The sequence below is a fragment of the Pocillopora verrucosa genome, chromosome 11 (assembly GCF_036669915.1).
Source record: "Pocillopora verrucosa isolate sample1 chromosome 11, ASM3666991v2, whole genome shotgun sequence".
Lineage (NCBI taxonomy): Eukaryota > Metazoa > Cnidaria > Anthozoa > Scleractinia > Pocilloporidae > Pocillopora > Pocillopora verrucosa.
The window spans coordinates 20,010,535-20,025,815 of record NC_089322.1 but is presented as its reverse complement, the minus strand read 5'-3'; the positions used below and the strand labels follow the sequence as shown (position 1 = coordinate 20,025,815).

At 39.7% G+C, this 15,281-nt stretch overlaps 1 protein-coding gene and 1 pseudogene across 1 annotated transcript in view; both read right to left on the bottom strand.

Moving 5' to 3' along the window:
• The window catches only part of LOC136284237 (uncharacterized), a 28,387-nt gene extending 19,716 nt beyond the window's left edge, over positions 1-8,671 (bottom strand). The window contains 10 exon segments of the mRNA XM_066174088.1: positions 537-674; positions 1,020-1,114; positions 1,398-2,249; positions 2,788-3,126; positions 4,175-4,309; positions 4,888-7,113; positions 7,116-7,379; positions 7,382-7,453; positions 7,456-7,530; positions 8,551-8,671. Coding sequence (XP_066030185.1) covers positions 537-674; positions 1,020-1,114; positions 1,398-2,249; positions 2,788-3,126; positions 4,175-4,309; positions 4,888-7,113; positions 7,116-7,379; positions 7,382-7,453; positions 7,456-7,530; positions 8,551-8,671 — 4,317 coding nt within the window.
• Positions 8,672-8,674: 3 nt separating this feature from the next.
• LOC136284236 (protein bark beetle-like) lies at positions 8,675-14,986 on the bottom strand (annotated as a pseudogene).
• Positions 14,987-15,281: the final 295 nt, after the last annotated feature.

The following is a 15,281-nucleotide window of genomic DNA, read 5'->3' as shown; positions in this document are numbered from 1 at the left end:
AGGTCTCGTCATTGTGCCTTAAGTGAACCTTAACAGTTAAGGAAGTAAATTATTTTGTTTATCTATCGTCGGAGAAAAATTACCCTATGGTAAGAACATTTCAGCGTAAAAAATATTTTGTTGCATGAGAAATTACGAAGTGCCATCCCAGCCTTTTCGAAGGAGCCAAAATGACGAATAGGTTTTACGCTTTGAACAGGAAGATGTTTTGACACCAAAACAAAACGGCAGAAAGTTTGATTTGCGGGAATAACAGTGTAAAATTATTACAATTCTTGTTTCAAAAAGTGTTAGTACGAAGACCTCGCAACGACAACAATGCATGCCTAAGACCTTGTGCGGGTTTTTTATCCCATTTCACAAGGATGATGTTCTTTGGTCATCTATAAACAATGTTCATCGTGTAAATAAGAGTCGACACGGGTTGATTCGAGGCTATGAGCGTTATTTGGTGCCCGTGACATTATTGGGCAATCAAATTACTTGAAAAATACCTGTGGGACAGAAACTAAATATCGAGCTTGATGTTTCCTCACCTCTCTCAAAAAGCGCCTGCTTATGGTCCACAGGGAAGGCAACACGCCTGAATGAACTAAGGATTCTTTCTGTCGAAGATGCTTTATGAGTCGTTTGTCTTCGTTTGAGAGCATGGTGACGAGATTTCCACCATAACTCTACAAATGAAAGTATAATAGCACGCTGAGCGAGTGTATAGCACTTTTCTAATAAAGGAACAAAATACAGTTCGAGGAAGGCGAAACCGAGGGACTAGGAGAGGAAGCGAAGCAGCCCCCCATATCGCCCTCGGTGGAGTCGCCCCCAAGCTTAATTTCCTTGCCCCCTAGTGTATTCATTTCACCTCAAAATTCATTTCATTTAGTCTCCCGCAAATGAAAACAAGATAGAGAAAAGTAAAGCGGAGTGGAGTAAAGAGAAATAAATAAATAAAAAAAGAAAAACCACAGCCAAAATAGAAGAAAAAAAGACATAAATAGAGTGTCAGTATCAACCGCGCTTACCCCACAATATTTCTCGGCATCAGTGAAAGTGAAGGAGCCTCCTTTGTACATGTAACACATCTCATCGTCTTTAATCCATTCAGGCGGGCAAGATACTAAGAAGAAAATGGATGAGATAAAAAACTGATGAGCTGAAAATTGATAAGCTGTTTTGTATTCTAAAGTATGATAAATTGATGAAAAAAAAAACAAAAACAAAAAGCACTCAACAAAATACGGTTAATTTCGATTAACTTAAGAAAAAAGTTGACAATTTAAAACATTTTGAATTGATGAGCAGTATTTTGATAAAAAGATGTTCATTCTAAGGTGGAAACGTGAGACATTAAAACAACATGAAAGATAGACTTGGACCTAGAAAGTCCCAAAAATATTGACCTGATATAGCTGTTTGAGGTGGTAGCTTGACGAACGGCCGGAACACAATTGCTATGGACAGTCGATAATCCTTTGTCCTATCCATGATCAGAGAAGAAATCAGATTTGGTACATTCTCTCCCCACCAATTTAAAGTGGCGTTTACTTTGATTGGACTCCCTCTCATTGTGGTACTGAATTGATAACGGTTGTTAGGATTCTGCAAAACGTTTCCATGAATTTCTGCTGTTCCATTGCACAGAATAGTCGCTCCGTAGTTAACATCGAGCCCCCTTGCACCGTTCTTGTACAATGTATTATTTACAAATCGAAGACCGACAGTACTTGTTTGAGAATTATCATACAGCAAAACGTAGTGACCAACGTTGCTATAAAAGAAATTTCCTTGAACAATCGCCCATAACTTTGTTATGACACAAACGCTATCGGCTTTGCCATCCAAATCTCGTGCCAAGTTTCGAGAAAAATAGTTATTGCTCACGTTAACATTCATATAGGGCCCAGAAACTCCCTCTACGTGTAATATGCCTCCTTTGTTGTACTCTATGGTGTTTGCATGGATATGGCTGACCGGTGGTCTTGTCGTGGACAATTCATTGAGTACCTTGGAATAAATACCTCCATTGTTATTTCCAGCAATGAAGTTATTGACTATTTCAAATACTTGCTCGAAAGCATTGAGGTGAATCGCTCCTGGTAGGCTTCCTCTAAGGACTGGATTCAGACCATTGTTTGTTACCTGACAACGTTCTACTTTGAAAATATGTCTTTCACTTTGAGTCATCGTGTAATGTATACCTTGTTTCTCGTTACCACTAAAAAAACTTCCGGTTACTTGGTGTACAGTAGCAGCTGTTGAGAAAATGAAATTTACCTTTTTCTATGTACAACTCGAGACAAACAAGCTTCAAAGAAGGTTATCTTACTTTCGGTATTTATCTTCTTCAAACCTTAATGCATTAGTTTGTTTACGAATTGGAAATGTCGACTAACTTTATAGGGGAGACATCAACGAATCACCTTCCTTTACTTGGAAGTTTATCACATAACGTAAACATCATCTCTGGAAAACAATTCCTCACCTGAGGGAAGAAAAGCGTCCCCCAGTTTCTCCAACACCAAGCATATACGACCCTAACTGAATACCTGGCTGACCAAAGAACCATTTTTGTCAAAAGCTGGGATGTTTTTTAAAACCTCCCGCACAGCGCCATACATATCAACATTCACCAATTAAAAAGTTCCCTTAAAACTTAAGGAGACAATTATTTAGCTGTTACCGTGTCATTTCTTTGAACGCCATGTTTTTCGTGAAACACTGAGGATTTCATTAGCTAATGTGACGTTCACCTGTAATGTCTATGTCAATTTGAAATACATCACAACTTACATGGGTCACAACTGACGAAGGCCAGGTCATCGATTTTAATACGGGTGTAGAACTGCTCATATCCCAATAACACAATCGAGTAACTGGCGTCAGTATAGGGTAGCTCAATCACTATCTTTTTCCAGTGAGTCACGTAATCGCTAATGGAAAAGAGCAAGGTCGAATTATTACTAATGTCTTCTATCAGAAAAATGGACAGCGATGCTGATGACTTGAAGTAGCGATCATCCCGCCTGTAGTAGAACACCAAGTAACAGTAATTGTTGTCGCTGGAAATTAATGGGCTGGTAAAGGCACCGTAGCCAGAAAGCCAGTATTGCCGAAGAAATAGTAATCTCCCTGCGTAAGATATAAATCAAATATGACATTTGATTACGTCTTTGACAGCTACTCGCATTTGTTACTGTCTTAATGATAGTACTTGAAGCAGTGATACTCTTAAAGACAGGGGATGCGATTCGTTACCGAATATCTGATAAAATTTGAGAGGGTGAATTATGTGGCACCTTTAAGGTTTAGTTTCAAAACTTTAAATTGTCTACAGAAAAACATGGGGAGAACCGAAAAATCTCGTGCTTCTGTTACAGTGTAAGCGCTCATTATCACTTATGCTGAAATTGCATCGAAATATTCCCCTTCTAGATGAGACAAATCACCAAGATTTTCAAAAGCTTAAGTCCTGGGGTCATAGTTTATAAGAAATTCTCTTTTTGATCAACAATATTGAAATTGACACAGGTCCTGGCCGAGTATGTTGAATTCCTGAGGCAAAAATGTTATCAGGCGATCAACGATTTTCCGACATTGGCACAATTCTAGCCTTCTCTCTTTGTAGTTCTAACGTTTAGTTGTTTGATCGATTGCATCCAACTCAGCTGAATGTACACTTCCCTGAATTTGTTCCTTCGGTATCCATTCTTTGACGGGTCGTTTTCCAGACCATTGAGGCAGTCTTAGTAGGTTTTCTTAGAGTTCTTCAACAACTTCGCTGCGTTCAAGTGCTCCTTTATTAATGATTATCCGGCGGGGCTGATCTGGAAAAACTTAGAGTCCAAATTTTGCTTGGGCTGCTGTTCTGAAAAGTCGTCCTCAAGAACTTCCAATTCACTCGACAAGGTAGAACATTTCGCTGAGTCACCCACAGTCCTGTAATCCATTTCCAAGTTTTCGAACGAGAGAACAATATCCACAAAAGCGGCCGGAAGGAAAACGTTTTGTCGACTGAAGGAGTTCCCACCTAACCTACTACTTTGTAGAAAATTCGAGCTGTTACCTAAGCCAGCTCATATCTGGTCACAAGATAGATGAAAACTTAAGAGAGTAACGTATTCGAATGTCCTTTCTAAAATCTTTAAACTTCAATCTTCTACTACTTATCACAACTCACCACTGCCTCCTGGATAGGTGTGGTCATTAAGAAAGTTTTCAATATCCCATCGCTTCCTCAAGGCAATTCCTTCAAATTTTGATTTGGGATAACGTCTCCAGTCACAAAATCCACTGTCAAATGAGCATGGAATATCTGAGGAAAATTTGACAGAATTGTTATCAGATCCTATCGTATTGGCTCACTCTACCCGTTCACATAATACATTTACGTGTTACAGAACGGTTGTTGAACAAAGCGCAGACGTTACAGTGGCGAATCCAAAATGGAGATCTGGGGAGTCTAAGCCCAATCCTCTTCAGACTTTTGTGTTTTTCCTGCCACTTGTATGAACTAAAGTTCTTGCAAAGACACAATCGCAACTTTTTCTCAACTTGAAGTATCTAAAATTAACTTGTCTTGACATTTTTAGTTTCATTTGGCACTAGCGTGAAAAAAGAGTCGAAATAGATCAATATTTCCTGATTCAAAATTGGACTCCACATGCCTCTTTACAAACTCTCCATGTGCGGCCTCTGCTCTATGTACTGGCAAAGAAAGGAAAAGCATTGCCTATGACAAGGATGACGACATTAATCGATAATGATAACTAAAATGCTGACTTTAACGACAGTGAACGCTGACGATAACGATAAACATAACGATTGTAATGTTAGGATAATGATAATGGTTATGATAATAATAATAATGATAAAAATATTACAGCTACTAACCTTTGATATCAACACGTTGAACTTGAAAAAGCATTTCGCTACTGTACCATCCATAAAAGTGGACTGTAAAAGAATCCCACTTAATCAAGTTTCTTTTAAAGAGTGGACGTGGGCTCCTATCACTGGTCGTCAAGATGTCACGTCCATTAGGCAGTTTTATCCAAAAAGATCTAATATTTTTTTGGACTAGTAGCTGAATAGCAAAGCCAGCACTTGCCTCTGTTTGAACCTTTATTTGGCAGGATACCTCCAGATCCGAGAAAGACACGAATGGTACCCCAAAGTAAACGAATACGTCGTGATCCATGACATTCACCACTTTTTGTGGGGAGCACAGATTAACTTTCCCGTATGAAATAGTATTAAACCAATCACCGAAGGCTTCATGAAAACTCAGTCCAAACTCATTTTTTATCGATTTGACGTTTTTAAGTGTAACATTGTTTTTCGTGCTGATAAAATCAATTCCATTTCCTCCGGTATTAACGAAGGAACTGTTCATTATAATCACCTCTTTTTCTGGGAACCAAACCTTCACACCACCAGCTATGCAGTTAAGAACAGTCACATGATTTACTTCTGCAACGTACTGAATCATTTCAATGGCAGCAACGTTTTGGCCATGTTTCTCGCCACAGTGCTCAATTCTTAGATGTTTTAAACTTGATGTTGACAGGTTCAAAGCGTTTCTAGCTTCGCGAAGAAATCTGATATTTCCCCAAGGCCTTCCTTCGCCACAGTTTAACACAAGATGACACGACATGTTGCAGCTAAGGTTTTGGAAAGATAAAGAGCATTCTGCTAAATTTGACTCACTTCCTTTACACTGAAGAGCGGCACAAGTATCCCAAGGGCCGGACGATTCGTGATGGGAATGATTGATAGACAATGGTGCTTTATAGCCCAGGTTTTCACATATCAGTTTTGCGTCATTAGTTTTATTGCCCTGCGTCTGATTGAAACACAGTGAGGTCCAATTCCAGTTGTGAAGTATCTCTACACGTCCTTCCCAAGGGAACTTACCTCCGGCTAATCGAATTTTGAGAGAATCGTCATCTTTTGTAGTTTTTGAAAGAGAAAATTTGACAGGTTGATTCTCATTTCCGTTCACAAATAGTGAACCAAGAACCAACATGCCGACCCCTGGCATAAATTGCACCACAACACCAGGATCAATCGAAAGTGAAGCTTCAGGCAGAATAGTGACATCGGACACAACTGTATAGGGACTTTTCTCTTTTCTTAGAAGAACGTTGGATAATATCCTTCCTCCCAGACAGCTTTTCGAGAGGGCGTTATAGGTGGTATTTTCTTGCGAACCCTTTATTCTGTTCCCTGCATTACTGATGTAGGGACGAAAAACAACGAATGTTTGTTCGTAGTTGTCTTCAGCATCATAGATTCTCTCCTTGATTTCTTCCTCGTCATCATAACCCCAGACGTTTAATGTAGCTTGTGCTGTGCTGCCATGCGAGGAAGCATGAGTGCTTACACAAACTTCTTTTGAGAAGTCTTGGCTGCTAAATCTGTTGAAATTGATGAAAACCGTTCTCCATTCCGTAAATCCAGAGACTTTTAACTGACAGGCTGGGGAACTTGATGATATAGCCACGTTGTTCAGGAGCGAATTGTTCATAAACATTACATTCTTCATGTCAATGTTCCATCCTACAACGTATGCACACTGGAGGAAAACCATAAACTGTCCTTTATTAAACTTAAGGATGTTGTCAACAATTGCGATTTCTTTACCTATCCTCTGAATCTCAATGACTCCACAATTCAGGCAGCTGTTGTTTGTGAAGACGTTACTTCTTATAGTTGCGCCTGAAGGAGAGGTTTTTCCTATATAAACGGATCTCCCATGGTTTTGTTTGAAGATGTTTCCTTCTATTATCAAAACGTTTGTGCCTCCTATAATGTCTATGACGCTTTTATCTTGGCAAAAGTTGAACAAGAAACTATTGTTTCTCACAAATATTTCAGGAGTGTAGTATCTATTCGTATAACGCGTAGTCAAAATAATAGGACCTTGAGTGTTATTCAGGAAAAGGTTACTGTCAAATTGCCATGGATTAGAGTGTGGAGACACGTCGATGTCTATTACAGGGCCTCGGTTAGCATAAAATGTACAGTTTGTAAAGGAAGTATGGGATGAACAAGGCAAATAGCAACCATAATTAGTAAGGGAATAAACAGAAGATGCCTTATTCCATCCAAAAATACCTTGGTTGCAGAAAGTTTCACTTTGGTATATCTACCATCCAGAAAAAGGCCATATCCATTGCTATGGAAAACACCACTATTTTCAATATTAATTGTTTTTTCACCGTTCGTGTCCACATATAGTCCATTTTCGGTCGAGTTAGAAGTCTTGGTGTTCTCGATATTCACGTTACCTGAAAAAGAAGAGAGCTTGATTCCAATCTTGTTTCTAACGAACTGGCAATTCAGCAGCTTCAAGCTGTTAACGTGGGAAAATGCTGTCGATAACCATTCTTGGGTGAGTCTCGTACGTCCGTTTTTTGGATTTCAACTATTCCTGCGTTATCTCCACCCAAAAAATTCCACCTTCACTGTTGTGGCTGAAATTGCTTTTGGATATAACAAAGTTTGGTGATCTGATCTTCGTCTTTCCACCACCTGTTCGTTGAAAAGAAAAATAATTGTTTATGAACACAAATCAGAGCCTTGCACAACTTTTTTCTGACATAAAGCATGTCTGCGAAAAAAAAAGAATTAAGGGTAATTTCCTTCGATCGCGATCAGTAACTGACTTTTTAATTAGTATTCAAAACTTTTCATTAATTTCATAACATAATCAGGTGATGAAAGTAGTTATTAAATAAACTTTAGGCCCTTTGATCACAAAAAAGGCATTCCGATCCTTGCAGTGCAACTCTGCCCACCTCATTACGAGTAAAGGGGTGCATTTGACAGCCTCACAAAATACATTAATACACAACAAAACTCGATTATTCAGATCATGATCAAATTTTAAAAAAATGTTTTTAAAACAGCAAAATGGTGAATCATCATCCTCAGTGATGACTTATGTCCTTTTGTTGAAAATTGAAAATCACCAAAGGATCCATTAATGGAGTACTTTTTCTTGAAATGTCACCACCGATATGATCGATCTCCTAATGAAACAGTTCATTTCCTTAAACTTCTCTTTACAGAGGTAATAGGATTTGTTAATCACAAGTATGATTGCAGACAGAATCGGACGACACGAAGTCCTGTCACCAATCAACTAAAACTATGAAAAAATTTGAGGAAGGACCAAGACATCGGTTATACCTTTTCATAAAAAAAACCAAAGTGAACTCGGCGAAATGCGAGAAAACGGCGCGCGCACATGACGCGATCTGTCCACTTAGACAGATCACACTGTCCAATTATAAGCATGACGCACACACTATCCTATAAGTGTCCAAATTGTGGTCAAATTCTTTCACAGGGAAGACGAACTGTAGAATTTGCCTAACCCTAACTGTGTGGCTTTAAGGATCTTTCGCAAACAGCGTCCAAATAGCATCTGGAGGCACGGTTCAAAGCCCGTCGAAGCCTAAAGCATATTTTTGTAATCGCAAAAATTGCAGTCTACCGACGGAGATCGTTGCTTAACCTGATATGTTTAAAAATAATAGCTGAACTTACTTTTGATGAGGAACAATAGAAAATGCACCGTGTCGTCTTCATCCGGATATCCATACCCTTTCTCCAGCAGGATTGAGCTATTGCCAGTCATCCAAGCAGGACGGCTATACCATTGTAACATATGGATATCCCAGAGAGTGCCCTTTGTCTTGTTTGTTCCACTGTACACGTGGATAGCTATGCCATGCACATTGTGATAGATTAGCTGCAATCCTATCGTATATTTCGGTGGAACGGTAATTATGGCCTTGCAGGCTGCTCTGCTCCGTAATGTTACAACCAGATAATACACCACACTAGAGTCACTGATAAATGTTTCACTTTCAGTGCATATGTCCATAAACTTCTTCACGGTCGCATCTGCCATTTTTACCACGTGTGTGTTAAGAGCATTCCAGTTGTAACGATACGAAAATCCGTAGCCTTTTGTGTTTACGACATTTGTACTCAGGAACTCATAAATGGAGACTCCAAACGTACTCCATCCGACTCGGTTTCAGCTATCGTTGAATTCTCGATTGTATTTGAATCTTTTAAGGGGTCTGGATACATAATCTGGAAACCAATGGAAGCAGAATTACTCACAAAGACACTGCTGATCACGTGACGTGGGAGGTCCACTCTGAAGGCGATTCCGGGGATAGTCAGGTCGTCTCTATATGGAAAACCTGCATATCGCACCTCAACATTGCTTAAGACGCTTTCCTTTGAAGTCACAGCGAGATGTACGCCAGCCCAGTAAGGAATTTTGCAACGGACATACAAAACATTTCTCGTGCATGATGAAGATGAAATCCAGTTCCTTTTGTTACAAATGGTGATGCTGTCTCCTTGATCTGTATCACATTTGACATTAAGTAGGAATGTTTTCTCTTTTCCACTTGGGTTATGGTAATAAGAGTTTACCGGTTCGTATCCCAATTGTCTGCATACTATGTCATCTTCGTGTCCATAGGTATGCATACAAACTGGCATCCACGTGCTATTGATCCATATTTCAACTACCCCTTCCCACGGAGCGGGACCTCCGACGAGTCTAATGTCCTGTTGCAATGGTCCCCTTGGAAGGAACTTCACCCTTTCTTTTTTATTACCTTTTATGATAACCTTTCCTTGTACTAGGAAAACGCTCTTCAATGGAAATTCTAAAGTGATGTTTCCTTCGATAAACAAAACGCCGTCAGACAATATAGTGACGTCACTGATAACTCGGTAGGCATCACTTGGGTTTGTTATATTGAGGAAATGATTTAATATTCCTCCTAAGTTGTTGCCTCGAAGAAAACAGAGAGGTCTGACACCATCGTGTAATTTAGGGCTGATAGAATTGTAGGAATCTAAAAATGGATAATATTGGATCTGTGTAAGTTCCACTCGATCTTCAAAGTCAAACAATCGGTCTTTTATTTTGCATTCATCTCTTGTTCCCCACCAGTTTTCTTCCGCAAGAAGAACGTGTTCACGGTCTTTAAGCAGTGCTGCTAATTCGTGAGAGAACAAAGGGTTGATAAACGAATTATACTTTATGGTAACGTTGCCTCCTTTACAGCTAAAACTGCCTGCGTTTTGGTACGAAGGTAATTGCTGGAAACAGCTGGATTCTTTGATTGTCTAAAAACGTGTTATTTCTGATGGTGACACGGCATTTTGTGGGTAAAGTTTCGCAATCAACGAAAAATATGTTCTCCCTTTATTCTTCAAAAAGATGTTCGATGAAACCTGCAGATTGAAGGGGGAGGATTTCTCATAGTAACAATTTGCTCCATGTCTTTACTATCAGAGCAAGTCCACTGTTCTCGTAATATATGTTATTAGCCAAGACAGCAGATAACACGTACCATTCTGGGCCAAGGATATCCAAACCATTTTTTTTGTTTCCCTTTACTTTATTACCAGTGAATAAAAGTTGAACGCTCCTTTGCCACCGATTGTTTCCCGAACCGCAATCTGCAGGATAGAGCGTACAACCACCAAGAGAATTGTTGAAAATTGTGGAGTTTGCAACCTTAATGATATAGTTCTCTGGGCGTTGATCAATTCTATACGTGAGGTAAAACAGCACACCGTATTGACTGTTCCCTGAAACATTACAGTTTAGAAGATGAACTGAACGAAGACGTGCTGACTTGGTATCTAGAAACCACAATCCTTATCGTTTGTTGCCACCAGCAATAAAATCCTTTAAGACAACTTCTCCTCCTTGATTTTCCACGTAAAAACCAGCCCTTCCGTTACCAAAAGAAGACGAAGACTCTATGTTTATGCTGGTATCCCCAAGTTCGAAAGCATAACCAGATCCGTAATGTTTGAGGTAGAAATATCCTCCAAGTTAAGTCCTCCTCTAAAAAAGTAGGCAACGGAAACTCCTATATTTGAGTTTCCATCAAATTTACAAGAGTTTAAATCTAATCTGGTATCGGATAATCTTGTAAACAGAGCTCCATTCTGCGACATTCCAAGAGACAGTACTTCCAGCAGTCGAACATAGCAGTAGCGAAATGCCTGTAAATAAACTCCTTCACCGTTGTTGTTACGAACAAATGGCGTGTTGTAAATGTTTGATTGTGGAGTTTACCTGGTTTAAGATGTGCAATCCTTGAGCGCCGTTTTCTGCAACAAGGCTGTCGGACATTTGGAATGAAAGAGTTCCTGCATCGACTACGATTCCTGTCGCCTGGTTTTTCGAAGATTTGACGTCGGTAAATTCTAAAGTACCTGTTGTCTTGGTTATGTAGAGTCCGTTGTAGTTGTTCCCTATCACCGTTGTCCGGAGATACAAGAATCACCAATCAAGTTGTCAACGGTAATACCCAGACTTCGCATTGTTAGAAAAGGTACTGTTGGATATATAAGTGATGAAGTCCCGCCTACAAATGGTCGAAAGGAAATGGGTTGGTGTTACGAAGAGCATACATCATCCAAAAAAATTTATAGACTTATTGGGGGCAGGCATTTTGTCGTCGTATTGAATAGTGAATCCTTCGTTTGCTCGATTCTTTATTGAGTAACTAGCTTAACTATTGACCAACTTACTCAGCGAGCCGACGGACTGATCGAAAGAACCTCCCACCAAAATAAACAGGTAAACGACCGAATGAGCAACCGACAGATCGACCGAAGGACTGACGGACCGACCGAACTGTTCAAGCGAACAGCAGATAGACCAATTCGTCTTACTTAAAGACCTAACTAGAAATAGAGCTACCTTGATCTTCCATAACGACCATTTCCAAGTTGAAACTGCCTTTAGAGTAGAAGGACAGTTCCAATATAGAAGTAAACCAGTCTTGAATGTCCTTCCATTGTGGCCACTTGTGATTCTGTACAGTTGGTTTTGATATCTGTGCTTGCATCGGTAATATTAAGCTCGAATCCACTTCCATTTATTATTCTACAATACACAGAGATTTTCTTCCTGATGAAGCTCTGAAAATCTTAAGAATGCAAATTTTTTTTAAATTCATTTCTTTCACGGGAAGAGTTTTGATAAAAAAGGAATGCCGCATACAGATAAATGTCTCTAGGTTACCCGTTACGGCTATTCCTATAGAGGTGCTCAATCGGGTAACGCCCTTCCATGAAACATGGCTCAACATTTTGACTATTTAGATGTCTTTTACGAATACTTTCCTTTTGAGGAAAAATATCCTAAAAATAACATTAGACAGTGCGAACTTACTTAGTTTGACAGATGAAAATGGAAGAAGAGGCATTATCTTCCTCTACCCTTCAAAGAAAACTTATTTTTCAATCGTTGGCTATTAGTTTTACATATTTGAAAGCTGGTGTCTGCATATAGGGAAGACTTGATCTTCCATCTACCATATGGAAGAATGATCTCCCCTATTGTACATGAAAAATCCTCCCCTTCGTAAAAAAAAAAAAAACACCACCTATAACAAGTGTCCTGTCTAATTCACATTATTTCGATAATCATCAAAATATTTTTTTTCTTTCAAATCTAATTAAATAGCCAAGGATCCAGAACTTTCAGCTCATGGAGACTGCGTTGTTTTCCTCAAAGGATTCGCCGGGTTGATATAAAAATTAAATCCCTCACTATGGAAGCTTGTCGTTCTACCTTATAAAATCTTGAATGAAATGTGTACCAAAATGTGACAAAAAACCTGTACATTTTAACTACAGCTCAGGAAACTTGAACCAGAAACGACTAAAAAAATCTGTTTTCGAAAAGGTGTTGGGTATTTATAGGTTTTCCACAGTTTACATTAGATTGGTTTTGAATTCAAAGTTTTTCCTTTTTACCAAATAACTCAGACATTTTAAACTAAAACACTCGATCCTACCTTACTACAATAACCGGATGATGATTTCCGGCGGCATTTAGGAGTAAAGGCAAAGAAGCTTTCTCTGGGATGACGGAACAGAAATTCACTGCCAGGCGCTTATAGATAAGGCCTCCTCCAAATCGTGCATTCTGAACTGTGACGTTTTCAATGACAACATCACCACAGGAGCGCTCGATGTTCACACCAGCCATTTTAGGCCCCAGGATAGAAGAATCGATCACAGCCAAGGGTTTGGCAAGTTCTTTTATATTTAAGCCGAAAGCACTACCGTTGATCATTACATGAAGGACATCGGGGCGTTTTTCACGGCATTTACGCCCTCGAGAGCATTCTCAATGTCCACGTGCTCAAGATAAGAGCTTCCTTTCATCTCAGAGGAATTCGTCGGCTCGAAGTAAATACCTTTCCAGTAAAAAATCTCGGCCAACTATGGCAAGAGAGTGTCACACTCGATACCAACGTCCCGGCTGTGAGCTGAAATATGTGTCGTTGTAATGGAAAAAAACAGGGATAAAAATAGAAATGTGGTTAGTGGCTTAAAAGTAGCAAATTTTGTACCTTGACGCTTTTACGAAAGTCCTTATTGATATGGATTATGGGAACCTGGACACAACCTCTTCCTCCTTGATCTATGCTCTGTTTCTCTAAAAATTAATAAAATTGTATTATAATTTCAAGTCGGGCGGTGTGAATTGGCCATTCAGGACAATTTATATTCATATGAGAATTTAAGTCCTCTACCCGAGAGCCACACGAAGTGTTCAATTCATAGCAAAAATTTCTGTCACGAAATCCAAATTTAACTCAGCCTGATGTCTAAGAAAATCAAAAGAAAATTGAAAAGAGCGTAAACCAAGCAGTCAAATGCTTAGCAGAAGTCTGAACTTGGGATCATTCATTCTCATCACAATATCGTCACTGAATCTCACATTGAGGTCATGAGAATAAAAAAATAATCACCAACTAACGAAACTCTTGATTGTTAAACAAATTCTCCTTGTCAGCATCATAGTGAATTTACAGAGAACAGTAAAGAGAATATGAATACTGATGTTAGGGTGTTAGGCTTAATGTATACATCACGGACGTTTTTGGAGGAGAGGTTGTCTCTGGTACCCAGTTCCACAGAAACGGTGACTAAGACGTTGAAAAACCGCGCATTTGTCACCTGTACTTTATAACCAGTGAGATAGGATCTCAGTTTCAAAAAAATACTTTTTGTAGCAAAAGCTTGTCTTAAAACATGGAATTAAATGGAATTTACCCGATAAAATGTGCGGGCATATTTCTATCCCCTCTTGTGCATATTCACCCCATGCAAAGTCACAAGGAGCAGATCTTAAGTTACTTTGGTTCATGGAAAAAATTAAATAGTTTTGTCGTTAATCACTTGCTTTACGGCCAGAAAGAGAATATTTCCATGGAGAGGCACATGTGCAAACAACAAAAGCTTTGCTTAGGACTAAAATGAACTTACACATGAATACTGATTACTCATAATCCATCTGTAAGAACAATCCCATAGACTCTTTCAGTTACCGTTTACAGCCAACTGTCTTCATCATCACGGGGCCGCTGCCGGGATCATAGTAATACCGCTTTCCCCAAGGAAGCCAAGATGTCTGCAGGCCACGTGCGTATCTCTGAGGATCCCAAGAACTCCAGTCGTTGCAGGACAGTCCCCCCACCTTCCATTATACTGCAGCTGTAGTGCGACCCGTTGCTGTTTTTTTTTCGGATGATCCAATCTCCAAGGTCTTTATCCCGTGACTGTAGAATAAAGCCCCGTCTGTGTTTATTGCAAAAAAACTTGGTTTCTCCACAGGGAGACCGCTCGGAAAGTAATTCTCTGCGACGGTTTTGTACCTTTTGCATGAAACGATCCACGAACACGAATCCCCACAGATGGAACAAAATTTAGAAATTGCACCATGCCGCCATGGATTAGAGTGGCCTTTTCTGGTACAATCAGGTCACGGGTGACCAAGTTAATGGAACCATCTGCACGCGCAAGGGTCTGGTTACCATGCCAGTGCCATTCAATTGCCCGTGAAATTCTTTTTCTCTTTCTCACAAAGCCCATACCCGAGAAAGATGGCCAGTGGCATGCAGTATTTTAGAAACATCGTGCCGGTCTACTCTAACCTATTGGTAAGGAAGATAAGGATGAACTGGAATCAGTAGACATAGTTCCCTCAAGACGAAAGAAACAGTTTTTTCCTTAATATTCGTCCTTTTAGATGATGTCACGAACCCCTCGTATCCCAACTGCTACATTGCAAACTTTGTCAAAAAAGGATAGGGGAGTGCAGGGAAGGGGGAGCGCGGGGGAGATAATCCACGCTTCTTTACAGTGCATTGGTACGTCCAATGGCTATGAATTAGGGAGAAGGCAGCTATACACCCGAGCTAGGTGGTTGG